The 13,650-nt window shown below is 47.8% G+C and overlaps 2 protein-coding genes across 4 annotated transcripts in view; one reads left to right on the top strand and one right to left on the bottom strand.

The window, feature by feature from the left end:
* The window catches only part of MAP3K21 (mitogen-activated protein kinase kinase kinase 21), a 39,510-nt gene extending 38,017 nt beyond the window's left edge, over positions 1–1,493 (bottom strand). For both annotated transcript variants that reach the window (XM_061365669.1, XM_061365671.1), the window contains exon 1: positions 649–1,493. In XM_061365669.1, coding sequence (XP_061221653.1) covers positions 649–1,393 — 745 coding nt within the window. In that variant the 5' untranslated portion in view covers positions 1,394–1,493. The remainder of the gene's footprint in view (positions 1–648) is intronic.
* A 3,860-nt stretch (positions 1,494–5,353) lies between these two features.
* LOC133218856 (pecanex-like protein 2) overlaps positions 5,354–13,650 on the top strand; it is a 46,908-nt gene continuing 38,611 nt past the window's right edge. The window contains exons 1-2 of one of the 2 annotated variants that reach the window (XM_061365668.1): positions 5,354–5,555; positions 13,072–13,277. In XM_061365668.1, coding sequence (XP_061221652.1) covers positions 5,403–5,555; positions 13,072–13,277 — 359 coding nt within the window. In that variant the 5' untranslated portion in view covers positions 5,354–5,402. The remainder of the gene's footprint in view (positions 5,556–13,071; positions 13,278–13,650) is intronic. The other variant, XM_061365667.1, reaches the window with a different exon arrangement.

Raw genomic sequence — 13,650 nt, 5'->3', positions numbered from 1 at the left:
TCTGACAACTGCACAAGAGTTTCTACTTTTCTTAAGCTATTGTCTTTTCTGCCACGATGTTCATTAAGCGGGTAAATTCTACCCATGTTAAATGCATGCAATCTAAAACAGAAATACATACGATTGGCAGCAAAACAGCAGCAGTGCCCTTATTAAAACTTTCCCTTTCAAGACACTTTTGAAAGCTAGGACTACACAAACCATCAGAGCAGAGTAAGTCCTCTGGTGTTGCAATCGTGGTGGCACACAGGATTTTATCCCACATCGCTTTAAATGAGCTCCTATCGAGAGACCAAGACTTCTGAGTGCACTACAGGTAAACTCTCTTCTCCCTGCCTTCTGTAACAACTCCGGAACAAGCTCACAGCCACGGCAACCAAACTGCCGCCTGCTCAAGCCTCTGCCGAGGGTGCCCAAGCAACTTGCAACACCCTCTCCCAGTGAAACAAGCCTCCCGGGCCGTGCCCGTCCAGGCCTGGCCACTCGCTTCCCCTGCAGGCCGGTCATGCCGGGCCCCCTCCGGGCCCAACCAGTCTCTCGCCGGGCAGAGGGACGCACACTGCCTCGCTGTCGCCTCTGTCGCCCGCGGCAGCCCGAAGGCCACTCCTCCCTCCCACGCCACTACCCCGCTCCCCGGTCGGGACTCACTGTTGCTGGACTTGAGGTCCCGGTGCAGGATGGGGACGATGGCCTGGTCGTGCAGGTAAAGCATGCCGCGGGCAATTTGCACCGCCCAGTTCACCAAGATGTGCGGGGGGATGCGGAGGCCCCCGCGGGCAGCCCCGGCCCCGGGAGCAGCGGCGGCGGCCAGGGCCCTGTTGAGGGAGCCGCCGCGGGCGAACTCCATAACAAGGCAGAGGTTGGGCTCCCGCAGGCAGACCCCGTGCAGGGCGATGATGTTGGGGTGCCTCAGCATGGAGAACAGCTTGGCCTCCTGCCGCACGCTCTCCGCTGTGGCCGTGATGTCCTCGTCGGGGTCCTGCCGCGCCGCCTTCACGGCCACCTCGCGGCCGCGCCAGGTGGCCCGGTACACCTTCCCGAAGCCCCCCACCCCGATGATCTCCTGCAGCTCCAGGTGCTGGAAGTCGATCTCCGTCAGGCTCCCCGGGGGGTCCCTCTGCCCGCTGCCGCTGCCCGCCGCAGCCGCTCCGCCGCAGGGCTGCCGGGTCACGTAGTTGGCGGGGAAGATGCCGAGACGGTGGCGGATCTTCCCCGCCCACCATCCGTCGTCGCCGGACACGGCCGCGTCCTGCGACAGCACCTCCACTACGTCCCCCCGCCGCAGGCTCAGCTCGTCCTCGCCGCTCGCCTCATAGTCGTACAGCGCTGTCCACAGCGGGCACGGACCGCCACCGCCGGCGGTGGCCGCCGCCCCAGCGCCCGGCACAGCCATGGCAGCAACCTCAGCCCCGGCGGCCGCCGACGCGGGGGCGCGCGCCCAGCCGCATCCTCACCTGCCGCCACAGCCGCCGAGCGGGAGCCGCGGGAGGGGAAAGGGCGGGACTCACCCAACCCGGCCCCTGCTGCTGCCGCCGCTGCTGCTGCCACCGCCGCCGGTCTCGGGCAGGTAGGGCGCAAGCGCGGGCGCAGAAAGGCGGGGAGGGGAGTGGCGGTGCCCCCCGCCCTCCCTCCCGCCCCCGCGCGCTGCCCCGCCCCGGGGATTGGCCCCCGGCCGTCACGTGGGGCCGCAGGACTGAGGGCGCGGGCGTGTAGGCAGGTGGGCGCCCGCGCCTGCCCCTCCCACGCGCGCAGACTGGCAGGCTCCGGGCGCCGCGGCAGGGGCGGGGCGCCGCGCCGGCGGTCGCGGGGCTGAGGCGGTCGCTGCCGTCCCGCCCGGCGGAGGGGAGGGGATAGTAGGCAGGGACGGGCCCACCCCGCCAGGGGCAGTGGTGACCCCTCTCCGAGCCGGGGATGGTGTCGGGGGAACTGTGGTCTCCGGGATGGCCGCGGCGCGCAGTGCAGGCCGCCCTCAGGCGCCCGGCCCAGCCTGCTTTCTCCCTCGGGAGCAGCAGAGCAGGTCAAGGGTTGGACCTCGTCTTCAGTGGCAGCTTCTCCTTTCCTTCACTGCGCGGTCTTGGGGCTTTACTAGGAAAAAACCCACTAGTTTCTGAAGAAAACACACTTCCTCAGTCCGTGTTTCCTCTTCCACCCGCCTTCACCGCTCATGGACTCTCTCCCATGCCTGGTCCCCCATCTACACACAGACTAAAATGATCCCACACAGTTATTTCGTTAAGAGGTTGTCTGGAAATAGCAAGTGCTGTGTATATGCTATTTCTGGATAAAGATTTTCCTGGGTTTAGGTGGAAAAAATGCATCATTTGCTAAATTACAAATAGTTGTTTCGTTGGAGGTTAGAGGAAGTGTCTGGGCTGGGATGTACCCTCCTCTTGTCAGCGCTGTAGAAAGCATGGCTCAAAGCGGAAAAAGATGGGTTTTCATCCTCAGAGCTGATCACTGCTGCCAGCGGAAGCCCATGGGTGGGTAGGAAAAGCATGGGGAAGGTGTCAAACCACACTGCCTGGCAGAGTAAACCAGCGTGGTGAATGGTGAGTTCTCGCACGAAAACCCACATCCAGAGCACTGTGCATCCCTATGTAAATACAAAACTGGCAGCTGTGTATCACAGGACTAAGGTTGAAAAAATAAAGACAGTAACTTAAAAAAATGAATTACAGTATCAAAAATCATAAATTCTTGTTTATCCCACAGTCTAAACCATGTTTATAGTTATACATGCGCAAAAATTACACAGAAAATTACTTACTGAACAATGCTACCAAAAAGAAAGACTACAGAACCAGCATGTCTATCCGGTCTTTTCCCATTTCCTTTAATATAAGAGATTGCCTTGCAGCTATTCAGAGAGCTAATTACAAGTCTTTTCCTTATCTGCATATTTGCCTTATTATAAAAGCCATACAGTGTGTTGTAATACAAGCGTGCTACCACACAAATTCCACCTGGAACTTGATCTGTTATCTAAAAGAATCTGCAGGAACTAATTAAGTATGGAATGTTTGGGGTTAGCAAAGGTATTGGTTGCGGTACAGTGAACAGTATAAATATTTCTTTAGAACTATTATTCCAAAATTCGCTCTCTGCAGTGCTACTGTTTACTAGCAGCTGCTGCACTCGGGTTCTTCTTGGTTCAGTGTTTCTTCAGCATCCAGCACGCTCGGATCTGGGTGTAATTGCGGCTCCTAGGAGTTGTAATGATGGAAACCGCGTCACGGGCAACCCCGTGGAGGGCCATCGCTTTTCTGGTGGCACCACCTAGTGGAGTCACCGCTGGGAAGAGCAACACACCGCCGGCAAAGCTTTCGGCTCTGCCCATCACTGGCACCGAGAGAGAGAAAACGTGCCGCATCTTTGGCACCCCTGCAACCGTATAGAGTGGGCTGTGCATCTGCCCTGTGCCCAGTACATGTATCCGGGGCAGGAACCACAGGAACCCTTCATTCCTGCAAGTACCATTACACCAAAATATTTTCTGTTGTCAACGTTATCCAGAGATGAGGAAGAGCTGAAAGATTTGAGTGGTGGGCAGACAAGTCACCCTAACAAGATGCAATGTTACGTCAGCTCCAATGAAGCCTGCATTACCTGGGGCTTCCAAATAATAACCAACATCTGTTGGAAGTGCCAAAATTCAGAAGAGAGCAGGTTTTGAAGAAGCTTTCCATTTCCACCTTTATTTAGTCATCTTTCTTTTTTGGAGCTGTGCAGGTAAATTGTCTTATTTGCCAGTGTGGAAAACAGCTTCAGTAGTTTCTAAAAATTAACATTTTTAATCCCTGCACATAGAAAAATATCATTTTGCTCTTGCTATTGCACTTGACTCAGTGATCACATTTGCAGCAACAAACTTTCTAATTTCCACTGGACAATGGGGAGGATTGGATGAGGTGTGTTTACAGGAGCAGGTAGTGAGGCACTGCTGGGACTGCACCTCCTTCATACACATTAAGACAGCTCGCTGCTTACCAAGGTTGCACTGAGCAGTGTTTGTCAGGCCCTGTGGCTGTAGGTCCACAGAATTTGGAGGGTGCCTGCACCGCTGAAGGAGGCGGTGCTCTTTCTCCCCTCACCCAGCTACTTGTCCATCCTGCTGTGTAATCCCTCCCATTAAGCCAACAGAAGCATACAGCATGACCACAATGCCTGCAATAGCAGGAAGTGAGCTGAGAAGCATTTAATTAGCTCCCAGGTATGGTTGTTTAATAGCATCTTTGGTCTCCTGCTGTTGTCTAAAAAATCCATGCAAAGCATGCCGGAATAGCATGGAACCCATGGAACTAGCCATAGTCAGGAACAACAGAAGAAGGGTAGATCTGGTGAAGTGATGTTCAAGCTTCTTGGCTGCCTCCATTTTCTATATGCATCCTTTTCAAGACTGATGGCAATGAAAGTCTGTACATGTTGCAAGTCCCTCGAAGGGGTTGATGAGAGATGTATAATTGAAGTTTACAACTATTTTCTGAGGGTAGAGGGTGAGAGGGGGGAGTGCTGTGTGGAATCAGCTCTGGCATTCATGGCCCATCCTTACACCTCATCCTTCAGGAGTGTCCCACAGGGATATGCCCTGTATCTTTATGCCACATCTTTCACTGCCTTTGGCCTATCCTGCTCAAAGCTTGTCCTTGGCCCTATCTATCTTCTAGCTACACTCCCCACTGCTTCACATACTGACATGTCCCTTTGCTCTGTGAATTTGCTGCCAGCTGCCATGAAATCCCTTAGCACAAAGCACACTGTTTTATCCTAAACTCATTCTTGAAAGAAAACGAATGGCTTTTAGGGACTTTTCACACCTGCGTGCCCAAAGTACAGCTCAAACCAACATAAAAGATCGTCACCAGCGCCGGTCAGAGCTCAAGCTCGGAAGCCCGTGATGCACCAGGCTGAATTAACAGCTAGCAATAAAAGCAAAGCGGCTGGGGCAGTGTGACCGCTGAAGAGCGCAGCCCAGCCATTGACGCCGTTGCTGCTTCTTCACCGCTCGTTTTTTTGCACCTGTGAACCAGCCGGGCGGGACACCGCGGTGACGGACGCCGCCGCGCCAGAACTGCCCCCCACCTCCGCAGCGTCTCAGCACTGCTTCTCTCCGCCCTGCGGCCTCCGTGCGTAGCCGCCCGCTACCGGCACCCGGACGCGGTCCCCAGGCCCGGCAGTGGAGCAGCGCTCCCGCACCTCTGCGGGGTCGAGAGAGGCGTCGTGCCCGGGGGAGGGCGGCCTGTGGCAGCGGTAGCGGCGGCGCTCGGGGTGGGGCGGGCCGGGCCGGGCCGGGCGGGATGCTCGGCGTCGCAGGGCACCATGGGAGAATCCGCGGGCGCCCGGCATGGCGGCGGCGGAGGGCGGCTGAGGGGCGGCGGCGGTGGCGGCGGCGGCGGGGAACGGCCATGGTGTCGCCGGCGGCGCGGCTGGTGGGGCAGGGCGTGTGGGCGGCGCTGACCGGGGGCTGGTACCACGACCCGGAGCAGGGCGCCTTCACCAACAGCTGCCACCTCTATCTGTGGCTCTTCCTGCTGACGCTGCCCATGGCCATGCACCTGGTGAGAGCCGGCCCGCGGCGCGGCGGGGAAGGCGAGGAGGGAGGGGAGCGGGGAGGGCGCAGCGGACCGCGGCCCTGACGCGGGAGCTGCGAGTGCGGGAGTGCGACAGGGAATAAACAGACCCCAGGGGGGTTAAAGACGAGGCATGCCGGGCTGTACGTGAGGACTTGTGTCTGAAGGTGGATGGGGTGGGCGCATAGGTCGGGGCTGGACCTCTTCCCCAGCTGAAGCGGTTGGGAAAGGTAACTTGGGAAGAGGTGCAGTGCTGGTCACTGCCGGTGCTGAATAACTGCCGGGACGTTCGTTAGAAAAAAAATCCCTTTTAGAGACGTTTTATTTTCAAATCTGCTCCAGTCTTAACCTCCTAAGAAGGGTAAATAAATGGAAAAATCCAAATACAGTGTAATTAATATGCCTGGATGAATGTCATTGGTGAGTCACATGGTTTTTTTTGTGACATGCAGCTCCATTTGTGCTGAAATTTAAACATTGCAAATAAATAACCTCATCAACTAGAGGTTGTTTGATAGACTTGGAAATTATTATCCTTGAAAATTTGAAACTTTTGCTCTATTTCTGTGAACTCTCCTACTGTGTAAGAAAAGCTTAAAAGTATCATTTGCTAGATCATTGCATCTATTTATTGGTGTGGGTTTCAGTAGCTTAATATTGCTAATGTTGGAAACAATTTCCATTTTCAATGCCTTTACTTGTCACAGTGACTCAACTAAATTCTTAACTAAGTTCTGTCGAATTTTTCTTGTTTGGATAGAGTTTCAAATAGGTTTCTTCGCCCTACATGGCCAGATATTGGCTTGATTTTCAAAATCAAAGAGTGCTCATGTATCTCTCTGCAATCCCAGTGAAAAGCAAGTCTTGTATTTTTAATAAATCAACTGGCATACTGTATTTTGTGGCATGGATTGCAGTGAATTCCTGTGAGCATGACTCGTGAAGTTAATGAACCCAGGTAACAATATGCTTTCTTGTGATGGATAGGGTCTATTTCCTGCGCAAACCAGCAAGAATCTTGCATTGTAGGTTTCATTGTCACAGTGGTATGTGTGATAAAAGATAAATAAAAAAATAAAGGGTAAAAGTTAACTTCTCGTCCCCCTCCCACCCCGCCACTGATGTAAGTATGTAACTGGAAGAATATGTATTTCCTTGTGGGAAACTTCTGAACTAATAGCATGAAGGAGGCATGCAGGTTTCCGCAAAGGAACACTGGGTACAAAGACTGTAGGTCAGAGCTAAGGTGAAAAACAGAAGGACATTATTTAAAGGGAAATGGAGGAAACCTAACTTATCTACAGCACTCTCTCAGGCTCCATCTTTGCCTGTCTAGATGGACTTGCCTTTTCTGCAGGGTGGCTGAATTTCTGACAAATCATTTGGTTAAATGCAGGACTTCTGTTCTTGAGCCTAATGTACTGCTCTGGGAATTCTTTATTCTTGAGAAGAATAATGCATTATTACACTGCTGCTTGAAAGGAATGATGTCCTTAAGTATTTGTTTTCTTGCTTTTAAGTGGTTGGGCTTTGTAAACTTTTTGCAAGATGTATGTTCTTGCCACTTAGAAACTTGAACCTGCTTTTTAACTGACTGTTTTCTTTGGGGAATTTTATTTATAATATTCAGTAATGGTTGGGTGATACTTATGTTACCCACTTGACACCAATAGTTTTGGATTCAGTGACTAAAGTGACTAAAGCAGTCACTGACATTTCTTGAAATGGCAAGTCAGAACAAATTAGAGTTTAAAAAAAAATCTTTAAGATTTTCATTTGCTTGGGATAATCTTAATCACACTACAGTCAAAGAAATTCTCTGAAACAGTTTGATTTGAATGAAATGGCAAAACTGATCCAGCTGTTTTTAGATTTTTCACACTGGCTCAGCAGAGATGTGCTGACAGTAGCGTGGGGAAGCTTACAGTATCAACTTGTTTCTGTTGTATGGATTGAGGATTTCATTCTCTAGCTTTGTCAGCACAGCTTGCTTTGGTACTAATGGTTCCTTTATTAGCTTACCCACCCCTGAAAATACAGATCTGTTTTCACCTCTTCCCTTTCCTCCTCATTTATCCTTTGTAGTACTAAATATATGATTTAAAATATAAATGGGATATTACTTGGAGCATCACCACTGTTAAAATCAACTTTCAAAATTGTAGTGAGATCTTTTCTAAATTTGCCATGTCAATTCTCATAAGAGATTAAGAATTAAATATCTTATTCCACCAAACAGTCTAGGGTTCCCAAGTGTTTCAGAATCATAGAATAGTTACGGTTGGAAAGGACCTTAAGATCATCTAGTTCCAAACCCCCTGCCATGGGGAGGGACACCCCACACTAAACCATGCCACCCAAGGCTTTGTCCAACCTGGCCTTGAACACTGCCAGGGATGGAGCATTCACAACCTCCCTGGACAACCCATTCCAGTGCCTCACCACCCTTACAGTAAAGAATTTCTTCCTTATATCCAATCTAAACTTCCCATTTAGTTTTAAACCATTACCCCTTGTCCTATCAATACAGTCCCTAATGAGGAGTCCATCCCCAGCATCCCTATAGCCCCCCTTCAGATACTGGAAGGCTGCTATGAGGTCTCCACACAGCCTTCTCTTCTCCAGGCTGAACAGCCCCAATCTTTCTCAGCCTGTCTTCATATGGGAGGTGCTCCAGTCCCCTGATCATCCTCATGGCCCTCCTCTGGACTTGTTCCAACAGTTCCATGTCCTTTTTATGTTGAGGACACCAGAACTGCACACAATACTCCAAGTGAGGTCTCATGAGAGCAGAGTAGAGAGGCAGGATCACCTCCTTCGACCTGCTGGTCACACTCCTTTTGATGCAGCCCAGGATATGGTTGGCTTTCTGGGCTGCGAGTGCACACTGAAGCCGGCTCATGTTCATTTTCTCATAGACCAACACCCCCAAGTCCTTCTCCGCAGGGCTGCTCTGAATCTCTTCTCTGCCCTACCTGTAGCTGTGCCTGGGATTGCCCTGACCCAGGTATAGGACCTTCCACTTGTCATGGTTAAACTTCATGAGGTTGGCATCAGCCCACCTCACAAGCGTGTCAAGGTCCCTCTGGATGGCATTCCTTCTTTCCAGTGTATCAACCGAACCACACAGCTTGGTGTCATCGGCAAACTTGCTGAGGGCGCACTCAATCCCATTGTCCATGTCAGAGACAAAGATGTTGAACAAGACCAGTCCCAACACCGATCCCTGAGGGACACCACTCGTTACTGGTCTCCAGCCGGACATTGAGCCATTGACCACAACCCTTTGTGTGTGGCCATCCAGCCAGTTCTTTATCCACTGAGTGGTCCACCTATCAAGCTGATGTCTCTCCAATTTAGAGACAAGGATGTCATGTGGGACAATATCGAATGCTTTGCACAAGTCCAGGTAGATGACATCATCTGCCCTACCCCTGTCCGTCAGTTCCGTAGCCCCATCATAGAAGGCCACCAAATTGGTCAGGCAGGATTTCCCCTTAGTGAAGCCCTGCTGGATGTCACCAAGCACCTTGTTGTTTTTCATGTGCCTTAGCATGCCTTCCAGGAGAATTTTTTTTGCATGAAAAGAATGGTAATTTTGTGCATGAAAAGAATGGTAATTATTATATAAATCTGCTGGGCTGAATTCAGCCCCAGTGATACACTAGTGATGCAGACATGCCACTTTGGGAATGCTTGTACTCTAGCTTATTTTACAAGCCACAAGAGAATACATGTCCACATTTCAGTGAGTCCCCAGAACAGCTTAGTGAGCATTTCTTCTGCCTTTTGTTAGACAGGAAGCCCTTGAACTTACAGGGTTGTTAGTTCTTATGTATTAGATCTTCAAGTCATGCTGTGATAGGAGAAGCACAGCCTGGCAGTATAAGGGTGTGGGCACATAAATAACTTGGAGGTAGACTGCAATAAAACTTGCAGTGTGTCCCATTTGGCCATGATTTACCCAACTTTAACCCTTTGTAAAAGTAGGGATACATATACCTCTACAAGGGAGAGGTAAGCTACACTCTACTTACTGTATTTATTGAGTAGTAGGATGCACGTTTTTAACTGAGTGGACACCTCTGGATTTTTGTTTGCTACCTGTTTTCCCATGGTGTGTGATGGACATCTCTTGGTTATCAATTCAGCCAAGTTTAAAACAAAAAAACTTCTCTTTGGCTGTAATACTGAATCTCCCTGATACGTTTGCAAGCTTTATGGTAGTAACTGAATATTTATCTGGAAGTTCCCTCGTTTGTTTTCTGTATCACAAGAAGGCAGTGATGCCCAGATGCAGCACTGTCTTGCTTTAGATGCCTCAGATGCTTAAGCATCAGGTGGGATACATGTGGGTCTAAGTGACTTTAATAATTCTGTCCAGTTTACAAGGGGTGTGGTATTTTGTTTAACAGTTACACACCTTTATATTAGCAAGTATATGCCTCAGTCTCCTCTGCCTTTGTGATACTCAAATAATGTTAGTAGATATGTGAAGAAGAATTTAGACATTCCTCTGGGAGCAATCTCTGGGCTGGCACAAGCCCCTTCCTATGGGTAAGTCAACTCTCTCTGCATTTCCGATAGTAAGGGCACATTTGGAACGCACCAGCCTGCATTTTTCCCTGGGACCCCATGCTGTTCTGGTAGGTGGTATAACAGAAGTTATTGGGAAACAAAGGATGTTATGGTAGAGTTTTTAATCGGGCAAGACCAAAGAAAGCTGGAGCTCAGCTTCCACAGAAACCTGTGGTGGGATGTCATGAATCTTACTTCCAGTGAATTTGTGGATGTTTTTTTTGTAGCTTCTAGTAAGATGTCAGCTCAGCTGAAGATTTTTGTTTCACTGGGGTGGCATTCAAAAGGTCAGAGGGCTGAATGGGTTCCTCTTGTTAACACATGAGGTGTGCTGCTATGATCTTATCCCAGTGGAGTGTATTCTCTCAAAGTTAGCTGAAAGTAGCTGAATTATTACAAAGTTATTCATTAGAGGGAATGGAAAGACATCACGAGTACACAGGCACATGGTGTGATTATAAAACCTCGTTTCCATAGGAAACCGGGCTAATTATAACTATAGTGCATCAAAAGTGAATGTATCATACAATTCCTTAGTGGTCTATAACTTAATTCCTCCTTAGCTCAAGCAGATTTGATAGCTTTCACCTATACATACCTGGGAACACCAACTGCAGTCATCTGACACTTACATCCTTATGCAGGAGGCCTGATTTGGAAAATTGAGGACTTTCCATTCTTGGCTTCATCTTTCTCCTAATTACTCGTGTGGGCAGGGACCAACCTGCTGGCTTGTACTACTTAGCTTGTCCCAAGATTCCGAATATTAAGGATTCATTGGCTGCCTTATACATAGGCAAGCTTGGGATTGTGAGCCTACACAACATGTACATGGTGGGCAGTGCTATGTACCCTTGGCACGTGGGCAGGGAAACCAAGGGCAGGCTGAGGGCCCAGCTCTCCAACAGATCCAGTCACAAGTCAGGGATGAAGACATGCGGCACTCAGTGGTTGCTTAAACTGGCCCCCTTTTCCACTTAGAAATCTAGCAGCTTCCTTTGGTTCTCTCTTATAGTGAGCTGTATGCATGCTTAGACTGCAGTACTGGAAGTCTATTTTTGTTGTGCCCTCTTGACATTATTCATATAATATTTATTAAGCTTTGTGAATGTCACCTATAGAGCACTTATTTTGTAGTGGCTCATTCTGAGTTGTTATTTAATAATGAGTGCTTGGCCTGTGCTTTTTAGTGTGTAGTTAATGAGATTGGAAAGTAAACAAATCTCTCATTTGAACAACTCATTATAGATAATGGGCTATCATTCTTTGTGAAACAAGCCATTTTAAACTTATGTTTTGTAAACACATTAGTCATAAACCACAAATTCTTCACCCTCATCCTCCAAACCGTATACCCTGAGAGCATGGTGCCTTGCAAACTGATATTTTCTGGCCCAGATTTGCTAAATAACTGAAGGGTATGCTTAGTGTAGGTATATACATAGTACCAGGAACTACTCTTAAAAAACTAAGCCTCAACTTGTAGAAAGTAATGTCTGTCTTATTAAGGATTGTTAGTAGTACCTACACGCTAAATAGCTTCTCCACTTTTGTGCAATAGATTCTTTGCATATGAATCAGAATAGTCATAAAAAAGGATTTACTTGAAAACTTTCACATATGCATCGTGAAGGTATGAAGTCTCACTAAGCCAAAAGCAGCAGCAGAATAGCAATCCACTTGCTTGTAATAACACAGAAATGATTCAACACACTCATTTCAACATCAAGATAAATGCAGTGACTTGTTTCAGAGATGAAGTAAGTGTGCCTCCTTCCCTTCCTTTCACCTGTGTGGTCAGTGTGGTTTATTTATGAACCTGAAAAGAATTCTAATCTTTTACATTCAAATGCTCCTTTACTTGAAGTGCTGATACTTAAAATGATACATTTAGGCCCAAAGTAAAGACCATTCTTGCTTCAGTAGGCTTTAGGAAATCCTCAGCATTGAAAATCTTTCTTCTTCTCCCTTCCACCTGCACTACAAATTGTGCAGGAATATAATAATGGTCTGTTTAAAAAACCAAAAACCTGAGGAGAGATTAAACTCATTGTGAGACTACAACTGCATGACCACAATACGTAAGGGTGTTCTGTATGTATAATGATAAAGGCTTGGGCCTTCAGTTGTAACTACCAAATGTCTGTTGCTATGATTTGCCCTGTACTGGAAGGAAGTATTTGCATACAAAAATGTTGTTAGTATGTCATGTCTGTGAAAGAACTTTACAGACTATAGTTGAACTGTAATTAATCTTAATGACTAAGAAATATGGTGCTCATCACAGATCAACAAACAGATCAAAGACAGCTGCAAATTAACAGCAGTGGACTTTATGAAAAGAGTTCAAAGAGTCTGACTCTCCAAATGCATTTTATTCGTTTGTTTTGACTAGTCCTGATTAATTATTTAAAATTCCTCAGTGGTAAAGATACTTGGGAACATGTTTTGAGGTGTTAAAAAAAGGAGATCAAATTACAGCCTTTTACTGGTAAATCATAACTGAGAAGCAGGATCAGATGGTAGAATTTTTCAAAATTAGTTTCCTGTTCATAATGTTTCATTTTGTGTCTGCATTTTTATCAGTTACTCATTCAGGAAAGGCTGCAGCTGCGTTATCCTCGGAATGCAGTATTTTAAGAGGTTTTATAATGTTTGTCCGTTGTGAGATTGGAATGACTTTGTTAGGAAATAAGTGATCTCCACAGCTAATCAAAAGAAGAATAAAACTTGTGGTTTGAAATTTGAAAAGACCTTTTTAGTGAGCAGACCTCAACTATTCTGTATGAGAATGCACTGCTTCTTGTTGTAAAACTCAATAGAGATACAGCTATTAGACAATAAGGAATAATTACTTTTTAAAAACTTAGTGGCATCTTCTCAAAATGAACTGTTATGATTGTCTCTTTATTATTTCTTTCTGTAGGCTTTTCCAGCAAACTCAGTTACGGTGTTTGCATACTGCAGCTTGGTGACGGTGTTCTTCACAGTGATAAAGGTGATCAGTTACCGTCTACACCTGATGTTTGATAAAGGTGAAGTAATTCAACAAAAGCTATCAAGAAAAGATGGACGGCAACATAAAGATACAGAAATTCCAAACAGAAACACAGCTCACTCCTCAGATCATAGGTAATGTTTTCATTGCACATTGCTGGTATATTCTGTAAAATGGATGAGTTTGCTCTGTGGTACTGCTCAGCAGAAATGCCTGTTGGCTGTAGGAAGACTCCTTACTGTTGTGTGAGGAATGGCACTCCTGAAAACCTGCTTAGCATTTTCAGATCTTGTGACTGCAGCATGCTTGTGGAGAAGCAGGCAGAGCTGCACCTGGTTCAGAGGGTGGGGCAGCAGCTGGGCATAATGAAGGCAGAGACCCATCTGGGAAGTGCTAAAAGATCCTGGAGAAAACTTCCCCCAGGTTTTCTGGGGAAGCCTTAAATGCTTGATCTTTCCTCTTCATACTGTGCTTATCTGCTGGGAAGAGTGGAGGAGAGGAAGTAGC

The sequence above is a fragment of the Neopsephotus bourkii genome, unplaced genomic scaffold (assembly GCF_033783945.1).
Source record: "Neopsephotus bourkii isolate Nb327-2 ecotype Australia unplaced genomic scaffold, CSIRO-AGI_Nbou_v1 NB_1292, whole genome shotgun sequence".
NCBI classification, from domain to species: domain Eukaryota; kingdom Metazoa; phylum Chordata; class Aves; order Psittaciformes; family Psittacidae; genus Neopsephotus; species Neopsephotus bourkii.
This window is presented reverse-complemented; position numbering and strand designations above follow the sequence as displayed.